This window comes from Schistocerca cancellata, chromosome 6, assembly GCF_023864275.1.
Source record: "Schistocerca cancellata isolate TAMUIC-IGC-003103 chromosome 6, iqSchCanc2.1, whole genome shotgun sequence".
Lineage (NCBI taxonomy): Eukaryota > Metazoa > Arthropoda > Insecta > Orthoptera > Acrididae > Schistocerca > Schistocerca cancellata.
The window spans coordinates 401,785,874-401,807,752 of NC_064631.1; the positions used below are offsets into that span (position 1 = coordinate 401,785,874).

The 21,879-nt window shown below is 39.1% G+C and overlaps 1 protein-coding gene across 1 annotated transcript; it reads right to left on the bottom strand.

Moving 5' to 3' along the window:
• Positions 1-478: 478 nt before the first annotated feature.
• LOC126088349 (cytochrome P450 6k1-like) lies at positions 479-19,977 on the bottom strand. The gene is made up of 4 exons (XM_049906485.1): positions 19,086-19,977; positions 11,364-11,600; positions 6,040-6,291; positions 479-1,427 (listed from the first exon to the last, which is right to left on the bottom strand). The coding sequence occupies exons 1-4, from the start codon at positions 19,975-19,977 to the stop codon at positions 1,249-1,251; spliced, it is 1,560 nt and encodes a 519-aa protein (XP_049762442.1). The 3' UTR covers positions 479-1,248.
• Positions 19,978-21,879: the final 1,902 nt, after the last annotated feature.

Below are 21,879 nucleotides of genomic sequence, written 5' to 3' on the forward strand. Positions count from 1 at the left end.
TATTTTACTGCGGAGTCACATCTGACTACTAGTCATGTGTGTGTACGAAACGGAAAACAAAACACTGTCTAACTGTAAGATGAACGTGAACTTCCTCGGTACCAGAGTGCTCTCTATCCGGTTTTTCTTCTATATGCTTCGTCATTCCTGTGTAGCGAAATTTCAGCCGTATGTACTGTAAAATTCTCATGGGGTTAGAGTTCTACGTGCCTATCGAGAAGGAGCTAAAGCTCACGAGGGCAGCACGATGGAGAAAATCAGCGTCATTGTTGTTTGGAGGAAGCAACAATACAACGGCATGAAAATAATAAGAGAATCCATGGAAAATGTAACTCGCAGTTGCAGGACCATGTTCTATCCTCGCCCATCTCAAAACGAGTCGAGTATCATCCGCTGCTTTGCCTCCAATGGTAAGGACAGTTTCCCTTCAGCGCGAAGGAAAAAATAATGTAATATCTTGAGACCGTGCACGTCGCCTAGATAATAGCAGTTTATTTTACTGTTTCTATTAATTCATAAAAAATATTCTTTTCGCCTTCTCCTTTCAAGAGAAACTCGTTGATGTTCTGATTTTATAGGCACATATCTAAATCAAAGAAATACTCTATCTGTAGGTTGACAGAGATAGGAACTTATAGTATGGAATTAATTAAGCGATTCTACATATCATCTCATTAAAAGAAAGGAAAATAGTGTACAGGCCCTTGCTTCTGACTTTTCCAAACATTCTTGTAAATTACGTCTCTGACTAACGTCAGCCCCTGCTTACTTGTATGAAGCGCAAAAGCTGTGGTCCTTACATCCAACAAATGTTCGCAATGGTACTCTAGCAACAAGCGTACCGTACGTGGTTTTGTTTCAGACAGTAGTAGGTAGAGACGACAAGTAAGTAAGTACGCTAAGTTAAAAGTGAGGATAGGTATTCGACACCTCTAAAGGGCATACAAAGACAACACAAAGCAAGTGAGCAGGAGACATTACAATGCATACATCTTTATGGTTTGGTAAAAAAAAAAAACTGTTCAGCTTTAACAGTGATATCAGTCTTAATGGACACTACATGACACAAGAAATAGTATCAATTGGCAGCTTGTAACATTTCATTGTAATCAATAAAATGACATTAATTTTCCGTCACGACACAGGGTTATTTGTGGGATCCGGTACTCAAGGGATGCGAGTAGAGGGTGTGCAGACACTCTTGCTGAGCTGTCCAACGTAGCTTCAGCTTCAGTTTAAGCCCCATCTTCAGCACGCAGCCATTCGTCGGCGCTCCACCCTCAGGTCGATTCCGCCAATTGGTGTCAACAAGATGTTGTTTGGAGCCATGCGTAGCTTCGACTGCTTGCCTCCAACGGGCAGAAAGTCAAATTTCGACAGCAGATGTACCAGCGCCACCTTCACCTGCATCAGCCCAAAACGCATCCCTGCAACAAAATAAAAAGTAACATCAGTTAGTTGTACATGTTATTGATAATGTTATTTTTCTTCAGTCTTGAATTGTCGGTATGAGTGAAAAACCGAATTTCATTCGTTCCCTGTATGACTGCAATGAATTTCAAAAAAATGGTTCAAATGGTTCTGAGCACTATGGGACTTAACATCTGTGGTCATCAGTCCCCTAGAACTTAGAACTACTTAAACCTAACTAACCTAAGGACATCACAAACATCCATGCCCGAGGCAGGATTCGAACCTGCGACCGTAGCAGTCGCGCGGTTCCGGACTGAGCGCCTAGAACCGCTAGACCACCGCGGCCGGCAATGAATTTCAAAATAATTCGTTATACTGAGCTAGTGCTGAGTAAAACCAATCATAGACAGGAATTAAGTGTTGAAAAACGCAAAAACGTAGAAATCCAGTAGTAAAACTGTTTTAATTAATACAGTCCACACAACAAATCACCCCATTCCTTTCTAGGTTCTGTTCAGTATTGCAGACTGAAATAAAATTTGATACAATCGCCTTGTGGGTAAGAACTACCTACATATCAAATGTGTGGGGGGGTGGGAATCGGGGTTAAAAAGAAGCTTTGTCCGCGACACGTGAATTCCCAGACTTTATTTCAGAACTAGAGCACTTGGCTACTTGCAACAGACGTCACACGATTTCAGACCTTCATGAACTTGTTTCTCGATGACAACTCCTACAAAATGATGAAAGGAGCAACGTTTACGCTTACTACTTTGCCGTTGTTCACGCATTAAAAGTGCCGCTTAAATCATAACGTCATAATTTATTACTTCTTTACTACCAACTGTACTCGCGACACATTTTACGGACAGTATCCACATATGCCGCTGAATGTAGCTACAATATTTTATCATTGTACGACACATGGTTCAGGAAATGTGCTAATATACCACTGGATATAAGATCAAAATTATTCAGTGTACGACACATAGTTCGGGAGATATGACGCCATAAATAATGAGATGCGTGAAAAGTCGCTGCATCTTGCATGATGTTTAAATTTATTACTTCTTTGTCTCTAACACTATTCGAAATAAGTATCGCAGACAGTATTGACATACGCTGCTGAACTACCTACATTATTATTTCATTGTACAACACATAGTTCAAGAGATATGACATGATAAACCTTGAGATACATGAAAAACTACCTCATCGTGCGTGGCGTTTAAATTTATTTCTTCATTACTACTAACTCCATTCGCAAAACATGGTGGAGACAGTACCCACATATGCCGTTGAGTATACCTGCAAAAAATGTAACTTCATCTAATGTCTGGGGGGCGGGACTACTGCTGGTGGATTTCCAATAATAAAATACCAACAGTTGTTATTTTGGTTTTATTTGTTAGGCAATCAATTTCGGCATTGCATTGTCCCATCTTCAGGCTTGCATATAACGAGTAACCATCGCGTTAGAAAACAACTGGTATAGTGAAGATTTTTTTCCTACAGGCATGTGCGCTCCTTGGAGTTGCTGACAGCTGTCTAAGGAGGGCACATGCCTGTGGGGAAAAAAAAAACTTCACAATACTAGATGACAGTGCTGCACTGGTTTCTAACACGAGGGTTACTCGATGTATGCAGGCCTGAAGATGGCATAATGTAATGCCGAAACTGGTTGCCTGACAAATAAAACCAAAATAACGACTGTTGGTATTTTATTATTGGCTACAAAATTGTATCTTTGTGCGACTCAATAGTTCAGGGGATATGACGTCATAACCATTTAGCACAAGGCCAGACGCTGCTTGGTGTACGCATGGACCCACTGACGTAAATAAATAACTGAGCAACGCTGGGTTTCTATGCTAATGTGGCTATAAAGATACTAGAGTGAAAAATAAAACTATACCCTCTGCTTTATATAGTATAGGTCCGCCACAACACACTGATCACAGTTTTCTTTTTCTTTTTATCCTGCTCTTTTAAATATGTATAGCTTTCATATTTAGTTTGCAGACTTGTGTTTTCTGGGTTTTTAGTGCTAATGATGACTAATTAGAATCGCAACCTGTGAAAAGTCATAAGTCAACCAAATGCAAACAAGACATTTACGAATACGATGGAGTATTTCAAATACATCGCATGCTCAATCTTGACAATCTTAAATTTCATTACAGTAGTATGGAGAGCGTGAAATAATTTATTTCACTACCTAAAACTGTCATATATAACTTGCTGATAACTTGCTGTCGTGGATGAATTGCACAGGGTTGTTTGACCTTCCAAAAAGAAATGCGCACAACGCTACACAGATAAGAAATGCATCGATAGTGAATGGATAGTTAGTGGGTATTGTGGATCCACCTAACAAAAATTTTGTGTTTGATCTCCGTTAGCTCTAGTATATTTACTACCAGCTGACTTAGCAATGATCTGATTTTGCCTTACTATGTAAGGCAAAATCTTAGTCTATGAAACGGGATGTATGCGACAGTTCAGTAAATAATTTCAAAATGTAGAAGTCACAACGACAAGCTGAAGAAAAGGGGATCAGTAAATAAAAAATTTTAGAACATCACTACCGAATAAAATAGATCAGGTTAACAAAAATAATAATCCTGAAGTCCTGAAGAAATAGGACAACGATAATCTGCCCCCTAAAAATAAGTAAAGAATAGAAAAAACATAAAGTTATCAGAAACTACAGATAGGAACACTTTTAAGTACAGAAGCCTCCAGAGTTCAACGTAAACTTAAAAAAAAAAAAAAAAGACATAGGCATGAGAAATTAAATGGCAACATGGAGAAGAAGACTATGGAGTACTGAAAAAAGGAAACAAGTATAATGTTGAGTCTTCTTCCTTACAGAATCGTGTTTATATTCTTACATGACTGGATTCAAGCATGTCATATAAACATGTTCACACCAACACGCTGCACTGTGGCCTCAGACTGAGCGTGGGCCATATAGTGTAAGCAAGTTGCTGAAAGAGATACGTGTCACATGTTCAAATATATGTCTAAACGTCAAAAAATACAAACATAGTCGCACCAGAAAAAAACTTTAAAAAGCAAAATATAAAAATTAGTGTTCTATCAACGGAAGAAGTGCCATTAACAATGCTATTCGTTCCAGTTTTCCGGGATAAATGTGGAGCCGTATTTCAAGATGTACCGATTTGGCACAGATTTTTAGTTATCAAGACACATTCATTAAATTACAGGTCAACAGTATGTGTGATTCCATTTCAGTTACTGTATCACTATTGATTCCACCCATTGTATTTCAGTGAGTTTCATTTACTTAATCAGGCGCTTCGATTTTTGTTCATAGAAGTGATTTAGATGTAAAGTTTCGTGCACAAAACAGCACGAACTGAGAGTGCTTTTGATAGATGACTTGTATCGGGTTTATTTTTTCAATGAGTATAAAACTGTGAAAACTATAAGTATAAAGTACAGGAAGCGTAAGATTGTCTAGTCGAATTAGATCTGGCGATGCTGAGGGAATTATAGTAGGAAATGAGAGGCTAAAAATAACAGCTGAGTTCTGCTATGTAGTCAGAAAAATAACTGATGACTGTGAATATTAAGCAAAAACATTTCTGAGCAAGATAATTCTTTCGACGTTGAATACATAACTGAATCCTAGAAACGCTTTTCTGAAGGTATTTGGCTCGAGCTCAGCCTTGTACAGGAGTGAAACATGGACAGTATACAGTCTATGCGAGAAGAGAATAATAGAATGCTGAAGATCAGAGTGGTAGATTGAATATCAAAAGGAGGTACTGAACGATGTTGGGGGAATAAAGAAATTGTGATACAGCTTGACTAATGAAAGGGATCGGATGATACATAGATGTAAGGTATCAAGTCGTTCTCAGTTTGGTAATAGAAGTGTGGAGGGCAAAAATTGTAGATGGAGGCCGTGACTGAAATAGATGCAGGTAGCTCTAGTTCCGAACAGGATAGACTAAGGTGAGAGTTGCATCGATCGAGTCTGTGGCCTCACGACCACAAGAACCACCATAGTAGTGTTCGAACAGTCAGCACGATTAATTATTCTAGTGTTTCACATTAACTAAAGATATTTACCTAAAGTACTTACGTTTCTTGATACGTTGGCAAAATCGTAATTGACACCAGATGTGAGTTGTTGGGAACTGCATTAAACATAGATATCCTATACCGTGTCACATATGTTAATAATTAATGTTATTGTGATACTTTTTCATCGTGTGCACTAGACGTGAAAATATTTTCATATGAGTTATGTAAAAAAACCGAACAGCTGCGAATGCGAATAGCACTATGTGGGTTCCGTACAAACTTAACTATGTATATGGATAGTTCATCTAGCATCATAGGTTTTGATGAGTGAGTTTCCAAGTATCCAAATATGTGGCATAAAACGGCCACATCTTTTCATTCCATTGACTTACAAATATTAGCACCACTAAAGGATTGTAGACTGTAATAACTGACATTAACTTCATCTTCTCTCTCTACCGCTCTTGAGGAAAAGGGCAACAGTGCGATCATATAAGGTTCTGTTTTTACCGACTGAGGAACGGAATACTAAAACAACAAAGAGTAAAGGTGAAAGGAGGAGTGACTCACCAATGCAGATGCGTGGCCCTTCGCCAAAGGGTAGATAGCAATAGGGGTGCCTCGATGCCTTCTGCTCCTCAGAGAAGTGCTCCGGGTCGAATTTCTCGGGGTTTCGGAAGAATTTCCTGTCATAATGGAGTCCCATGACTGGAATGAGCACCTTGGTTCCTTTCTCCAAGACACAGTCGTATCCTGGTAGCTTGTAATCCTGCACCGCCTCGCGATTCAAAACTGGAACGGGCGGATACATACGAAGGGTTTCTGAAAGAAAAAAAGGGAACTATGTCAACGGATGAGTTTTAATAAGTACTCCACACTGGTCCTCGATATGGAGTTTTGTCTCCCTTAGCGATTGTACTTCAGTTGTTGTCTGAAAATAAGTCAAAGAAAATGTACAAGCGTGGTATTTACAATAGAGAAAGAGAAGATGTGATAATCATTAAGTCCTGAACCGTTTGGCCAATTAACTGTTTTCTGAAGGCCTTTGCCAACTACTAAGTATTTTACGAAACGCACTACAGGCAGGTATCAATATGTGCTGTTTTGTCACTGTCGGTTTGTTAAACATCTATTGTTTATGTACCATGTCATGTTTTTTATGGCCTGCTTTCTGGTGTAACTGTTATTTTCATCATTAAGTGTGGCAAGGTGTGTATTAGGAGAGGACAGTTTGAGCATGGCATCATCCAAATTATTCTTCGGAGGACTGAAAGACAGTGAACATCATTGTGCAGGTTTTCATATCCACGTCACACGCTGATTGGGAGTGAAAAGAGAGAGTACCATACAGAACAATTAACAAAATGTCTGAAGGCGATGGAATTTTAATTCTTCTAGGTTCCTGTATTGCTGTTAGATTGAGGGGAGTGGAAGGTGGGGTTGCTACAAAATAGGATACTTATTAACAGCAGTCAGCGTATATTCAAATGAAAACACTTAAACTTGGGAGAGGAAGTATTCTCTCTATATCAACCGTATCCATTTGTGCAAACCATGCAATTATAAAACTAAATTGTTAGTCAGAACACTAACATAAACTTGACTACTCCTGTCACACACAGTAACAATTCACTGCTCCTGGACCACTGACAATAACTTCAAATCAAAATTCATCATAAATCTTGTAGGACTTGTAACAAATAACATATTCAAAATGATCCGTAATTATTGTTTTGTGGTCTGAGGCTTGGTGTATGGGTGATGCCCAAAATCCATTAATAAATTTGAAAATACGGTTTAAGATGTTACAGCATTCTGTGGCTGATAACAATGAGTGCAGAGGGTTCTTTGTGCGAAACACTTAATAATGTAAAGTGTTGAAGAAATGATCAATTAAGGAAGGCATTAAATACTCTCTCTCTCTGCTGAATAAATGAAGATATAAGTTCTCTCTCTCTCTCTCTCTCTCTCTCTCTCTCTCTCTCTCTTGTATGTGTGTGTGTGTGTGTGTGTGTGTGTGTGTGTGTGTGTGTCCAAGCGCCCACGTGTACGTAGGACATAGGATGTAGGTTGTACCTGGTTGCAAAGTAGAAGTGTGGTTCCTTGTTAGAGTACTTTTCAGTCTTCTGCGTCTAGACAGCCATGCAACTGAAGGTAAATGTGTTCAATTACTCTGTCTTTAAATAATAGCATTCACGCGTAATGTGGTGACTCTTTTTCCGAAATTACAAAAAATTTATTCGCAGAAATCTTTTTCCAAACATGTACCTAGGAACAAAAATATCGAACTGCTCCAACTGGGAAAATCTTGTCAGTACTGTATTTAACAGTATATTTGTTACATTGTTACTCTACTACACACCAATAATCATTAAGAGAAATCAGACTAAGGAGAAACATTGTCAAAAACCAGTTTAACGTTAGAAACATTTTGAAATAGGAACTATTGAAAACAGATACAAATTTCCATTCTCAAGACAGGTAAAGTTGTTAGGACGGTAAAGAAACTCTGTTCACTCGCACATATCACATGTTCCATGGTAGAAGAACTTGTCTCCGTTGTTAGGTACAGCATGGTGCAAGACCAAAGGAGTATGGCTTAGTAATCCACATAGGAGTTCGTTCATCACGAAATTGTATAACTGCAGAACTAACAAAATCTTATAAATAGCGTTAATATATTATAAGGCACTTACTTGTGTAGAGTAAAAATGCTTACAATTGCTGCACAAAGTACAACCTCAAATCTCACAATAACGAAATAAGCAGAAAATGCCAGAAACTGTTAACGGCTGTCTTTGGTGGCATTGCTTTCGTGTGATCCTAAAATGAGTCATTAGATTAAAACATCGGCTAAGAAACATCATATGTTCCTAGGTATATTATTGTAACGCTACAGCACTCTATAAACAGCAAGTAACAGAATCAGGTAATGCTAGGCAGCGATAAAGTGGGAGTCTTCTTGGGCACATAGACAACTTCTAAGGTAGGGACGGGATGGTGGAGAAGAAACAATTCATGGACTGTAAATTCCATTCGTGCTTTTGATTGATGAAATGGTTTTATTGCACTTGCAAAGTGCGTGAATTTTGCTTGCAGTGATCATTCGATGACGTTCAAATGTGTGTGATTCATGGTTCAAATGGCTCTGAGCACTATGGGACTTGGAACATCTGAGGTCGTCACTCCCCTAGTACTTTGAACTACTTAAACCTAACCAACCTAAGGACATCACATACATCCATGCCCGAGGCAGGATTCGAACCTGCGACCGTAGCAGTCGCGCGGTTCCGGACTGAAGCGCCTAGAACCGGTCGCCCACAGCGGCCGGTAAATGTGTGTGAATTCCTAAGGGACCAAACTGCTTAGGTCATCGGTCCCTAGACTTACACACTACTTAAACTGACTGCTGCTAAGAACAACACACACACCCATGCCCGAGAGAGGACTCGAACCTCCGGCGGGAGGGGCCGCGCAGTCCGTGGCATGACGGATACGATGGCGTTCAATAAGTAATGCAATAGATATATGTTCTCGGCCATAATGTTGTATTTGTTATGGAGCATCGTATAATACTCCCGCTTCAACTACCATAGTTTCACGACGTTCAGATACGTGGCGCTGTTGTACGTAGTCTTCAAAATGGCCCTTGTGAACGGATGTGCGTTTCGAACAGAGAGCTGTCATTGAGTTTCTTTTGGCTGAAAACCAGAGAATCGCAGATACTCACATGCGCTCGCAAAATGTCTTCGGAGACCTGGCAGTGAACAAAAGCATGGGTAGTCGTTGGGTGAGGCGTCTGTCATCATCGTAACAAGGTTGCGCGAACATATCCGATCTCCCACGTGACTGCCGGCCGCACACAGCAGTGACCCCTGCACTGTTGGAACGTGTGGACACTCTTGTTCGAGGTTATTCACGGGTCGTAATAAAAAACTAGCTACAGAACTGCATGTGACTGTTGATAGTGCTGACACACTCGTTCAGCAGTTGGGTACTCATGGGTGTGTGCCGGCAGGGTTCTTCGCCGCCTAAGAGAAGACCATAAAGATTAACGAAGGACCTTCTGTGGAACTGCTGGCACGTTACATGGCTGATCGTGACAATTTTTTTGAACATCGTCACAGGCGATGAAACATGGGTTCATCTCTTCGACCCGGAAACAAATCGGCAATGCATGGAGTGGCGTCAAGTTAAAGCCACACCCTCAGCCGGTAAATTCATGGTGACTGTCTTCTGGGACTATGAAGGGGTTATTCTGTTTGATGTCCTCCTCCATGGTCAACGTTCAACTCTGAAGTGTATTGTGCCACCCTCAGGAAACTGTAGAATTGACGTTAGCGTTTTTGTCGCCACAAAAATGCAAACTAACTTCTCCTTCTCCATGACAGCTCAAGGCCTCACACAAGTCTGCGCATCCAAATGGAGAACAAATCTTCACTGGACTGTTTTCCTTCAGCCGCCCTACAGCCAGCACCTCGCACCTTCTGATTTCTATTTGTCTGGCCCAATGGAGGATGTACTCTGAAGGAAGTACTACATGGACGACGGGGAGGATATTGACGTGGCAAGACTTTGGATCCGACGTCAGCCAGTAAGAGTAGTACCATGCGAGCATACAGGCCCTCTCAGTATGGCGGTGTAAGGCCATCGCATTAAACGGAGAGTACGTTGAAAAATAGGATTGTGTTGTATGTTAACTGGGGGCCTAGAAACGACGGAGACGCTCCGTCCCCGCCGCAGCCGCAGTGGTCAACAATCCCACGACGAGTACTGCGGTCCACCTCACCCCTCCGCCGCCCCACATCGAGCCCAGGGTTATTGTGCGGTTCGGCCCCCGGTGGACACCCCCCTCCCACCCCCCCACCCCCCCCGGGAACGACTCAAACCAAGCAAGTGTAACCCCTATGTTTGTGCGGTAGAGTAACAGTGGTGTAAGCGTACGCGGAAAACTTGTTTGCCCACATAGTGTAGCTGAGGCGGAATAAGGGGAATCAGCCCGCATTCGCCGTGGCAGATGGAAAACCGCCTAAAAACCATCCACAGACTGGCCGGCTCGCCGGACTTCCGACACAAGTCGCCCGGGCGGATTCGTGCTAGGGTCTAGGCGCTCCTTCCCGCCCGGAAAGCCGTGCGTTAGACCGCACGGCTAACCGGGCGGGCTAAAAATAGGATTAGTAGCCAAACGAGTGAGCAATAATAAAGTGTATCGGAATCCTGAATAAAACCAAACGGCTTTCTGAAAAAAAAGCGTTGCATTACTTATTCAACAGCCCTCGTACATCAGTGATTGGCCTATATTGTAAAGATACGAGCATAAATATTCAGAGAAATACTGTTGTGTATGGACGTCAGTGAGTGATCATTTTGTAGGAGTGAACTGTGCCATAATACGTGAACAAGGAGTATATGCAGCAAGTTGTGTAATTATGTCATTTGTTTGGACTGATGTTCACAAGGATAGACATAATGTTTTAACTATCATCCCAAAGATTTGAAATTAGGTAATTAATTTATTGTTTCTTTGCGTCTGCATGTCTCAGTAGAGGTACACACTGAAATCCCCAGCCTACAGCATAAGACCACTAGTGGAGCCGAAAGAAAATGATGCAGCCACTGTCAAACAGAGATGGGCTGCATCACTGGTTTGGCACCAATAGCCGGTTCCTACGACATTACGACGTGGCGATTTGACTGTGTACCTGCAGAGATATACCTGCATACAAAAACAAACAAAAAATTCCGTAGTTTAATTTTTTCGATGTGATAATTGAAACTTTTTTGTACCACTTGTAATAATTAAGATCTTCTCCGCTAATGTCCATTAATGGGTTCATAATCATACTTTAATTATAATAATGTATAATCAAAGTAATGAAAAACATACAACGTACCGTTCACCACCTTTTCCAAATACGGCATCTGGGTCATTATAATGTCATACGTCACATCACCGTTGTTCTTCTTCAGTACGTCGTCAATTTCTTCTTGCACCTTCTTCTGGATATCCCGATGTCTAGCGAGCTCATACAGGCAGAAGCTTACGGTAGTGGAGGATGTTTCGAACCCAGCGAGGAAGAACACCCACGCCTGTGCTGCCACCTCCTTGGTCGTCAGCGTCTTACTTTTCTCTGCCAGGGACAAAATATGTTCGTAAACAGACTGTTACTTATACCACAAAACAAATCAGCTTAAAGATACGAACCACTATCTCACATTGAATCGTTAGAAGCAGCTTCTTCCTGAAAATTGCTTTCGAAATGTTCTTACATTATAACAAACTGTAATAGCAACAGTAATGGTTGCAGAAAACATACCTCTAAATTCGTAATATGGAGAAAATAATTCGTAGTCTTAAATATGATACATAATAATTTATACACGATGTTTGAAGCAGTTAGTCCCATACTCTTAGGAGGCAGTGTTGGTGAAACTAAAACTAGGTGGTATAAATGTAAGTCCGTAAAGAAATATTGCTATGGTAAGATATGGGCTATTTTACTTGTTTCAGGCACGTCGCTCATTGCTTATTTCTTACGGCTGGCAGTCTCTGTACGTCTCCCACTAACGCTAATGTCAGTTACAACCAGTTTCTGACAATGACCGAGTCCTGAAGCGGAATACTGAAGACGTGCAATTCGTAGAGTGCACTGTATTTACATATTTGTTGAGTTTCACATGGAATTATTTAATAAATTAACATAATAATTATTTATGGTCAGGTTGAAATACTCGATCGATCATGGAATCAAATATCGGAATGGTGCGAAAATTGGCAGTTGACCTTAAATAACGAAAAGTGTGAGGTCATCCACATGAGTGCTAAAAGAAACGCGTTAAACATCGGTTACACGATAAAGCAGTCTAATCTAAAAGCCGTAAATTGAACTAAATACCTAGGTATTACAATTAAGAACAATTTAAATTGGAAGGAACACACAGAAAATGTTGTGGGGAAGGCTAACCAAAGACTGCGTTTTATTGGCAGGACACTTAGAAAATGTAACAGACCTACTAAGGAGACTGCCTACACTACGCTTGTCCGTCTTCTTTCAGAATACTGTTGCGCGGTTTGTGATCCTTGCCAGATAGGACTGACTGAGTACATCGAAAAAGTTCAAAGAAACGCAGCACGTTTTGTATTATCGCGAAATAAGAGAGAGAGTGTCACAGAAATGATACAGGATTATAGGATGGACATCATTAAAAGAAAGGCGTTTTTCGTTGCGACAGAATCTTCTCACGAAATTTCAATCACCAAAATTCTCCTCCGAATGCGAAAATATTTTGTTGACACCGACTTACATAGGGAGGAACGATCAACAAGATAAAATAAGGGAAATCAGAGCTTCTACGGAAAGGTGTTCATTCTTCCCGTGCGCTATACGAGATTGGAATAATAGAGAATTGTGAAGGTGGTTCGATGAACCCTCTACCAGGCACTTAAATGTGATTTGCAGACTATCCATGTAGATGTAGATGATTTAGTATAAGTGTTTTAGTATGTAGCATGAGTGACTAGATTCACGAGGCCACACATTTTACCAGAGTAATTATCAAGCGCTGTTTGCCAATCATTTTTTACGTCAAATTACTCATGCTATCGGAGAACGTTTCCCTTGTAGAAGACAACGTATGGGAGGGCCCCCTCCCCCAATTTTTCTTTACCTCGGAGGACAGTATGTTAAAGAAATATTTATTTTGCGGAGGTTCAGTAACAAGGCCGTCTCATTCACATGACTTTAATCACTGATATTAATAATTTCATTTCATCTTCCATTTCATATCTGATGTAACGCGAGCCAATCAGCAATGAACACAGCTTAGAAGAGTTTATCTGCTATGCACGTGACAAAACCTGACCGCAAACAGATGTGTTCTCATAAATACGCGAATCTTTGGGTAAGTGAGCTGAAAGGTGCCTGAGAATAACTGGTAAACATGTCGAGGGTCAGTTTAAGATCGGGTGATTGTACAATATACTCAACATGCAGGGTTCACTGCTTCCATTCTTACGGTAATTAGTAACAAAAACACAAAAGTGAGTGCCTCATGCTCTCATTACTGTCATATTCACTAACATATTGTTACTTAAGGCGTTTGATGCAAAGGTCACGGAAATGTCGTCTATTACGTGGGCTTGGGACACAAAAAGGAACGGAAATTATTACTATATGAGCCACAGCATTACTCCACGACTTCTGATCTCTATTTGCATGCAGTGTTTAGGTTACATTTTGGAAATATCATTGTATACTGCAGTAGACACCAACTATCTATCTAAATCTTCAAGGTATCCCGTCACATGTTGTCTTTTAACATCGATACAACTGGATGAGAGCTCGTAATGGCGGAAATATCAATTACTGTTATTCAGAACAAGACGAAGGGAGTTCGTAGCACTAATTTCCTTATCACCACAGTGCCAATATCCTGCGTCATATCTCAAAAACTCCCCACAATATGGCATGGAATGAGAGCAAGACACAGTCGATGGCGAAACCAAAAGAACTAAAGTGGTGTAGTGATGAATATTTTTCCAGGCACAAAATCTTTAGATCTTTAGTGAATTAAGACGCCAGTTATTGGTCACTGGAATTGAACCGCTCACACAGCTGCTGTCAATGAAGAAAGATTCTGTTAGGAGATTAAGAAAGGGAATTTTTTTGTCCTACTACATATTCCTCCTGACACCTATACAGATGATGGAGCTGATAACATGAAAGCAATTTATTGGTATTAATATCATTCTTAAAGAATGAATTATCGTTGTGCGATTAGATTCTGGATACAAATATTCACCAAATTGTTATTACGACTGAGAGAGTGATACATGAATAATGTAGTACGGCTAACCATTAAGGACTTACAATAAAACTGCAGTAAGCAATGATGTCTTAGTAATCAGCAACATTAAATCTCACGTCATTGAATGAGATCTTTGTTGTCTGTAATATGAATGAAAGCACAATAAGATATATTCATACAAAAATGTTTTAAGCTGACACTGATAAATGTAAGATTTCTGTAGGTACCAGGATAAGGAACTAATGTGGTTTCAGAGGAGCCAAATTACGGACAAATGTGGCACCTAAAGGCTGAATCAGAAGGTTTACCGCATGTGTAAACAGGCTTTACAAGCCACGTGAAGGCAACTTGCCTAGGAATGAGACCCTAAAATAAACACCTCTGATCCTCCAGGTTGGGGGTCCTGCATTGGGATGGTACCTAATCTACTTGAAGCATTAAAACACTCAAGTTTCATAGAAAGAAGCCAGACAGACCCGATAGACGCAACCAAGGCTAGGAAAAAGGCAAACGACTTGACAGAGCGGATACATTGAAGACTGCTGCATGGAATGTAAGTAATTTCAACATGAAGGAGCTTGGGTTGTAAAGAAAGTAAAAACAAAGAAACATAAATATGGCAATGATTAGTGAAACTAAGAAAAAATGTAAAGGTCACCAAAGATGGCTTGAGTACATACTGATGTGTAGTGGCATATAACACCAAAACAGGGTAAGTGCTGGAATTGAACTATTAAATGACAAGAAATCGTAAAAGACCCTCACATTCTCAAGATATGTAAATGAGAAAATAATTATTGCCAGATATTAAGACTGAAAGAGGTTATCTCACCCTGACTGGACTATATGCACCATGTGAAGGAAGGGTAGACTATACTGAGTAGTTCTGTCATACACTGCAGGAGGATATAGACGAAAAGAATGAAGAAGATTGTTTAACTCTGACAAGAGATTTAAATGCGAGGAATATGGAAATAGAAAATGTGGTAGGAAAACATGGAGAAGCACACCTTAACAAAAATGGAATAAAATTTAGAGCATTCAATAGTTATAACAAACTAAAAATCACAAACATATTGTTCCAAAAAAAGAAATATACAAATATATTTGGAGTGCCATAGAATTGAGATCACTAATATACTATGTATTAGTCAGCGAAAAAATGAAGGGAATGGTACAAGATACATGAGTCTACACGGGAAGCGACAATTTAAAGATCATTTTCTGCTCGTTAGTAAAATGATTATGTGGCCAATGTGGAAGAGAAGCAGTATTAAGGAGATGGGATTTTAGTACAAGAGATTTTTATCAAAGATGACTGACTAAGTATATGTTAGAAATACCAACAACAGAAGACATAGGCATAGCATATAACAACATCAGACAATATCTTATAAGAACGATATGGAATACAGAAAGAGACATTAAGAGAAAAAGAAAATCCTTTTTGAATTTAATATAAAATGACTCAGAAGAATCAAGAGAAAAATACATATAACAACGAAAGAAACCAAAAGCGGTTATAAGGATTGCTGGAATAGGTTTGTCGCCCAAACAGAAAATGATGTGCAAGGGTGTATAGACTTCTGTTATAAATTGTTGTTGAGAAACCTGAATAAGATGGAGAGAGATACTGTGAAGACAGTTGTAACAGAAAGTCAGGGTTCGGTGAAAAATCATAAAAATCTTTGGTGCAATAATAATCAGTTGATGGAAGAAGAGGAGATGATGGAAACAAATAGCTTGATCCAATTCCAGAAATACTACTGCAATATCGATTTATACACTTGATAAATACCCGCTGGCTTGGAAACAGGATACTGGAGCAGTGGAGGGGAACAAATCTAGTATCAGTCTTCAAGACAGGACTTACATCCAGCATAAAAGTTATGGTGGAAAATAACTATCGTGAACACAGGATACAAAATATACTCTGAGATACTTAATGCTCATTTGCAATCCATAGCAGAGACCAAGTTATCTGAAGTTCAGTATGGGTTGAGGACAGAAAGATCTTTCTAAAGTAATGTACACAAAACAAAAACAATAATGCAGAAGTGTAGAGAATATAAGCTTCTGATATATACATCACAATCATCGATTTTAAAAAGGTGTTTGACAGGGTAGACAGGAATATACTATGGGAAATTTTACAAATACATGGGCACTGTGAACATCTAACATGAGCAATAAAGAGTCTGTATTTGAACATACAGATAGTTCTGTAGGAAGGAAGAGACCCTCAGATATTAATTATAAATTAAACAGTCAGATATAACTATACCCTTTCTCTGATACTTGTAACACTATTATCGATTTCACCTTACTTATCTCATATAATATCTTTGTCTGCTCACGTTTAATTTAATCTCTGTAGCACCATATTCTTTGATGTAACATCTATGAAACTGTCTTGTTAATAATTTATGTTACTATAGATAATGCATATATGTAATTTCGGAAGCAATGCTCTTCAAAAGTTCTGAAATATTAAAATTATTCATGTGGAACTGCTTTGTGCATAGGGAAAGTTTCTTTGTAATCATGTAAAACCTGGAGGTAAGTCCCTCTGCCAAGAAACTGGCTTGGCCAGAACGGAAAAGGTGGATTTCGCAAGACTCCTTTCTGTTGCAAGTCAGTTGGTGGTTAGCCAGCAAACTGTTTACACGTTTTGTGCTGAATGAGGCAAAAGGAGCAATAAGAGTAATGACTATTGATTCGGATGTGGAAGACTTTTGGCTTATTTTTCATGGCATACATTGGTTAGCTCTGAACTACAAATATCCGGCACTAAGAAGAGAAATTTCAGAGCTTGTTATACGAAAGGAGCTGTGACGACTTTTCTGCCTTTTTTAGTTGCCGCAAAAGATCGCCACAACCATCACCTTCGTCTCAAATAATCAGATGAACGCTGTAAAATTGAATTGATTAGTTATTTAGTTTCTTACTAAAATAATAACAGTGTTTTGTTCGAACTTCATGTTGAGACCTATATTTTAAACTTAAGTCATTTACCTAGGCAGGGTCATTTACCAAGTGCCGCAAAGTGTTTTCAACTATCCTACTTAACTTAACTGAAAAGTAATTGCTTTAATGAATAACGTTTGATAACTTTTGTCGAGCAGGAGATTTCTTTAACATTCAGTGATTCTTTTTTCTGAAGTACTTTAGGTGATTTTTATGGGACAATAGGTGAAGTTATACCAAAATATAATTACAAAGGGAAGATCAAAAGTATTTTGTTTAGATGTCATTGTTAGTGCAGTATTAAAGGTATTTGCATAAAACTGTGATTCTTCAAAGTAGTTACTGACTAATAAATTGGAAGGTCTAGCACATGGAAAGTAATGTACAGGTTTGTAACAGTGTTTACATTTTTACGTATCTGTAGTTAAAAGTGTTTTTCATATTGTGGCTTGAAGGAAGTGCTCAGCTTTAGTCTGAGTCCCTGAAAGATCCTCATGTCGAAGTTAGTTGTGCCCCACCACCAGTAATCAATTGCATGTAATGGTCATTAACTTACATACTTTAATGTGTGAACAGTAAGTATTATTGAGACCCAGTTGTTGCCAAAAGGTTTCATGTTCCTTCTGCCTAGTTAATATCAAATCACTGTTAAAATGCTTGCTAAGTTGTGCTACTATTTGATATCCTATTTCAATACCCAATTTCAATATCAAGTAAAGTCAATCCCTATAGTTAATTTTCTTTATGAACAGTGGAAGTACTTGGCACAAGTTTGGCTAATTAGGGTGGCGAGCGTTTTCTTTTAAATACTCGGAGTTTATTTCATAACTAATAGAACCTAGGTGTGAATGCCGTTTGTCCTGCTACTGCTAGTCTTTCGTGAAACAAAAACTGTCCAGTACCTGTCCATTTCACACAATCGCTGTCAAATCAAATTCCTTTCAAAGGAGTAACATTATCCTCGTATTGCCAATTTAATATAGCTGGTAGTGTTATACAGTGTTTAATATACATTTATATGGCACCATTCGTTTGTGGCAATTTCAGTTCCATCACAATGTGTTGACCCAGGAGAAACCAAACTTGTTAATGTGCTGCTATCCAATGATGACATGCTGCTTATAGACAAAAGAGAAGATGGATTGCAAAGAACGTTACATAAGTTGCACCTGTGCTCAACTCAATATAATCTGAATACTTCCATAAGCAAAATAAACATGATAGCGTTCATAGTAAGAAACCCCTTAAAAGCCCAAATAAAGGATAAATAACCAGCTAATTGAACAAGTCCCTAGCTACTGTGACTAAAATATGTCATTTGATGACAATAGGAACATGAATATTAAATAAGTTCCAAATGATATATAGCACTACGGGGTGAACATTAAAGAACAATATCTGTAAAGACGTCGAGCTTAAATTCTATAATGTAATGGCTGTCCCTAGGCTGCTTAATGGAATGAGTCATGGATAAGAGAGAGAGAGCGAGAGAGAGAGAGAGAGAGAGAGAGAGTTAAAAGCAGCGGAAATAAAATTTCTAAGATCTGTGAAAAGATGTTCTAAAGAAGACCGATTTATAAAGAAAGAGACCAGAGAAGTGTTGCAAATGTGTAACCTAAATGATAAAATACAGCTACATAAAAGTGGAAAGATTATTTGGACCATATGAATGAAAGAAGACTGCCAAAAATTGCAAGTAGATGTAAGCCAGTCGGAGAAAGAAGCGTGGGAAGCCCAAGGAAAGACGAGAATAAATTATGTGAAACCAGGATAGGTTACGAAGGGCTAAGCCTTTTTGGAAAGAAGAAGAGAAGAACAAAACGCTGATAAAGGAGACTTACGTTCAGCACTTTTCTGCCCAGTTATTGAGAAGCTGTCATCAACATATCCAATGTTCTTCAACTGAATCATCAACTGCATGAAGTCCTTCCTAATGACGCCTGTCTTCTCTCGGTGTTTGACTGTGTCATCAACGACGCGTGTAAAGTACTCTGTGATGTCCTTTGGTGTGAAGGCTATTGGCAGCAGGTTGCGCAGTTTGGGATTAGAGAATCCCAGAGCCTGAGTCAGGTAAGAACGGATAGATGGCTTGAAGAAGCGCCGTCCCCACTGACGGAACTCCGCCTCGGGGTTGTGCTGGCTGTCAACGTCGATGCCGAAGGCGCAGGAAGCAATGACGTCGGTGGAGTAGCGGGCAATCAGCTCGCGGACTTCCACAACACTGCCCGCAGGTGTGACGTCAGCCAGAACCCGCGCGCAATCGAGCACTATGCCGAACATGGCGCGCATTTTTCCCGACGTGAACGTGGGCGTCAGTTTCTGTCGCAGACCCTTCCACTTGGTTCCTCCGAGGAAGAAGAGGTGCGCCGTCAGGTGATCTGTCTCCTCGTCTACGTAGATGCCCCGGTCGGGAAAGTAGTTGAAATCCTTCACTATGATCGTTTTGATCAGCTCTGGATCCCTCACAACAAGAAGAGGATTGTTTAATGAGTAAATACCCACGACGTCCTTGCCTTCTGTTTCAGAATAAACGTCTTTCATATCTTCACCCGGACATTTCCTCATTAGTGTCGTGTTCCAGCCATTTCCTAGTGGAAAAGAAGGCTCCAAGTATGGCAGACCCTTCTTCTTCCAGTAGGTGTAATTGATTTTGAAGGTAACGTACAGTACTGCGAAAACTGTTGACAGTACAGCCAACATTTCAGTCACCCATGAATCGAAGAAGATAGCCATTTTGGTTCCTATGGAGAAGAAAAAATTGATTAGAACATTAATATGATTGGATGATATGCATTACAATACTTACTATTTATATGACTTGCTGCGTTGCTCAAGCAAGTGACCGCCACAACTATGTAAAATAGTAAAGCTAACCGTTAACTGTATTTCAGTGACTGTATTAGTTTGTTGGTTTACATTCAGTATCTATATAAATAAAAATGTAAATATTTGTTATTCCAGAATGGTCTATCCCCAAACGTTCTAGACCGATTACTAAGAAGTTTTGACACAACGTTGCTTTCAAATACAGAAGTGTTATTGGGTACCTATTTCTTTAGTATATGACATACAATACTTGTGTATCTTTGTGAGACTTTTTGTAAAAATGCATCGCTGTTATTAAATTTACGTACGTTTATGCATTACATAATTTAAAAAATGGATAAATAAAACAGCACATGCATATTACAATAGAACGTTGTGTCAAAATTTCAAAGAAATCGGTTAAAACTGTCGGAGATTTGCGACTAGGAACATCTGCATTTCCTATATAAATAAAAATGTAGATGTTCATTTCTACAAAATCTCAAATTTTCGAAATACTTTATGGATTGCTTTGAAATTTTGACACAACGTTGCGTTCGAATACTTAAGTGTTTTTTTAAGTGCTGGAACGCCATCGGGTATATAGGTAATATATATGTAACAAAAGAGGAAACGTTATAAAAATGTACATGTTGGATTGTTGAAACTCATTAACCTCGGACATTTGTTGGCCTATTGCTCTATCCCACATTGCTTTCTGTTTTAGAACTGTAGATTATTTGTGATTACACTACAGATGTTATGGAACAAACATCAAAAACAAATTTGAAACTGGTACCTTAGAATTTCTCCCCTCTTTAGCAACAGACCTTTTTGTGAGAAGGACACTACTATAAATGTGTAAATGTTATACTGTGAAATTATTCCGTTACTCACGTGAGAATGTCTCAAGTAATGGCTTGTAAATGAACAACTACGTTCTAAACTAATCACCATTAACTCAAACGTAAACGAAACTAAGACTGAAAACTATAGAAATAGCTCTTAGCAAGAAATGATTACCGTAATTTAAGTAAATAGAATTTTCTTACATTGTGAAGAACGTATAAATCTCCTGGCTGGGTAGAACAGGTCGCCACCATTTTAATGGGTGACAGAAAGCAGATATTCATGCAGAATTTGTGGACGATAGAAAAAATATGAACTGATGAAACATTAATTAATGATAGATGACAGAAATATTTAAAATTTTCGTTGAGTAAAAGACAACCACCTAAGTTGGAGAAAGCAGTGTTACTGGCAAAATGATGGCAGGTGCAACCACGTCGGATTTCCTCACATTTTCCTCCAAATCCTTTACGACAGTGAAAACTGAATATACTACAGTGGATCTCAATCTCTTCTTGCACAGTCTGATGGGCATAATTTTTCTACAAGTCGTATCGAAAATCCGTCATTCAATGAGCGTTAGAACAGCTTAGTTTTCTACATTCATATACGCACGTATATATTCATGTATGAATATTATCTTATGAAATTATTTCGTTAATCACAATATAACCTCTCGGGTAATGGCTTGGAAATGAACGAATCCGTTCGAACTAGTCACAATTAACTTACATGTTAATGTGTCTAAGCAAGTTAAGGAAATGGTAAGACTAAATAAATGTTGCTAGTTCTTCTGCCAACTCAGTGTTGGAATTCCATATCAGTAGCGTTCCCTTGTTAAAGAGAGCCACATGTACCAGCACTACTCTGTTTCAGAGAGATTTTCTTTTGTTTGGCCATCTTACTTAATAAATTTCCTGTTCATGATATTTCTTTTAACTTTACCGTTTTGCATTCACTTACTATTATATTTGTCAAGTC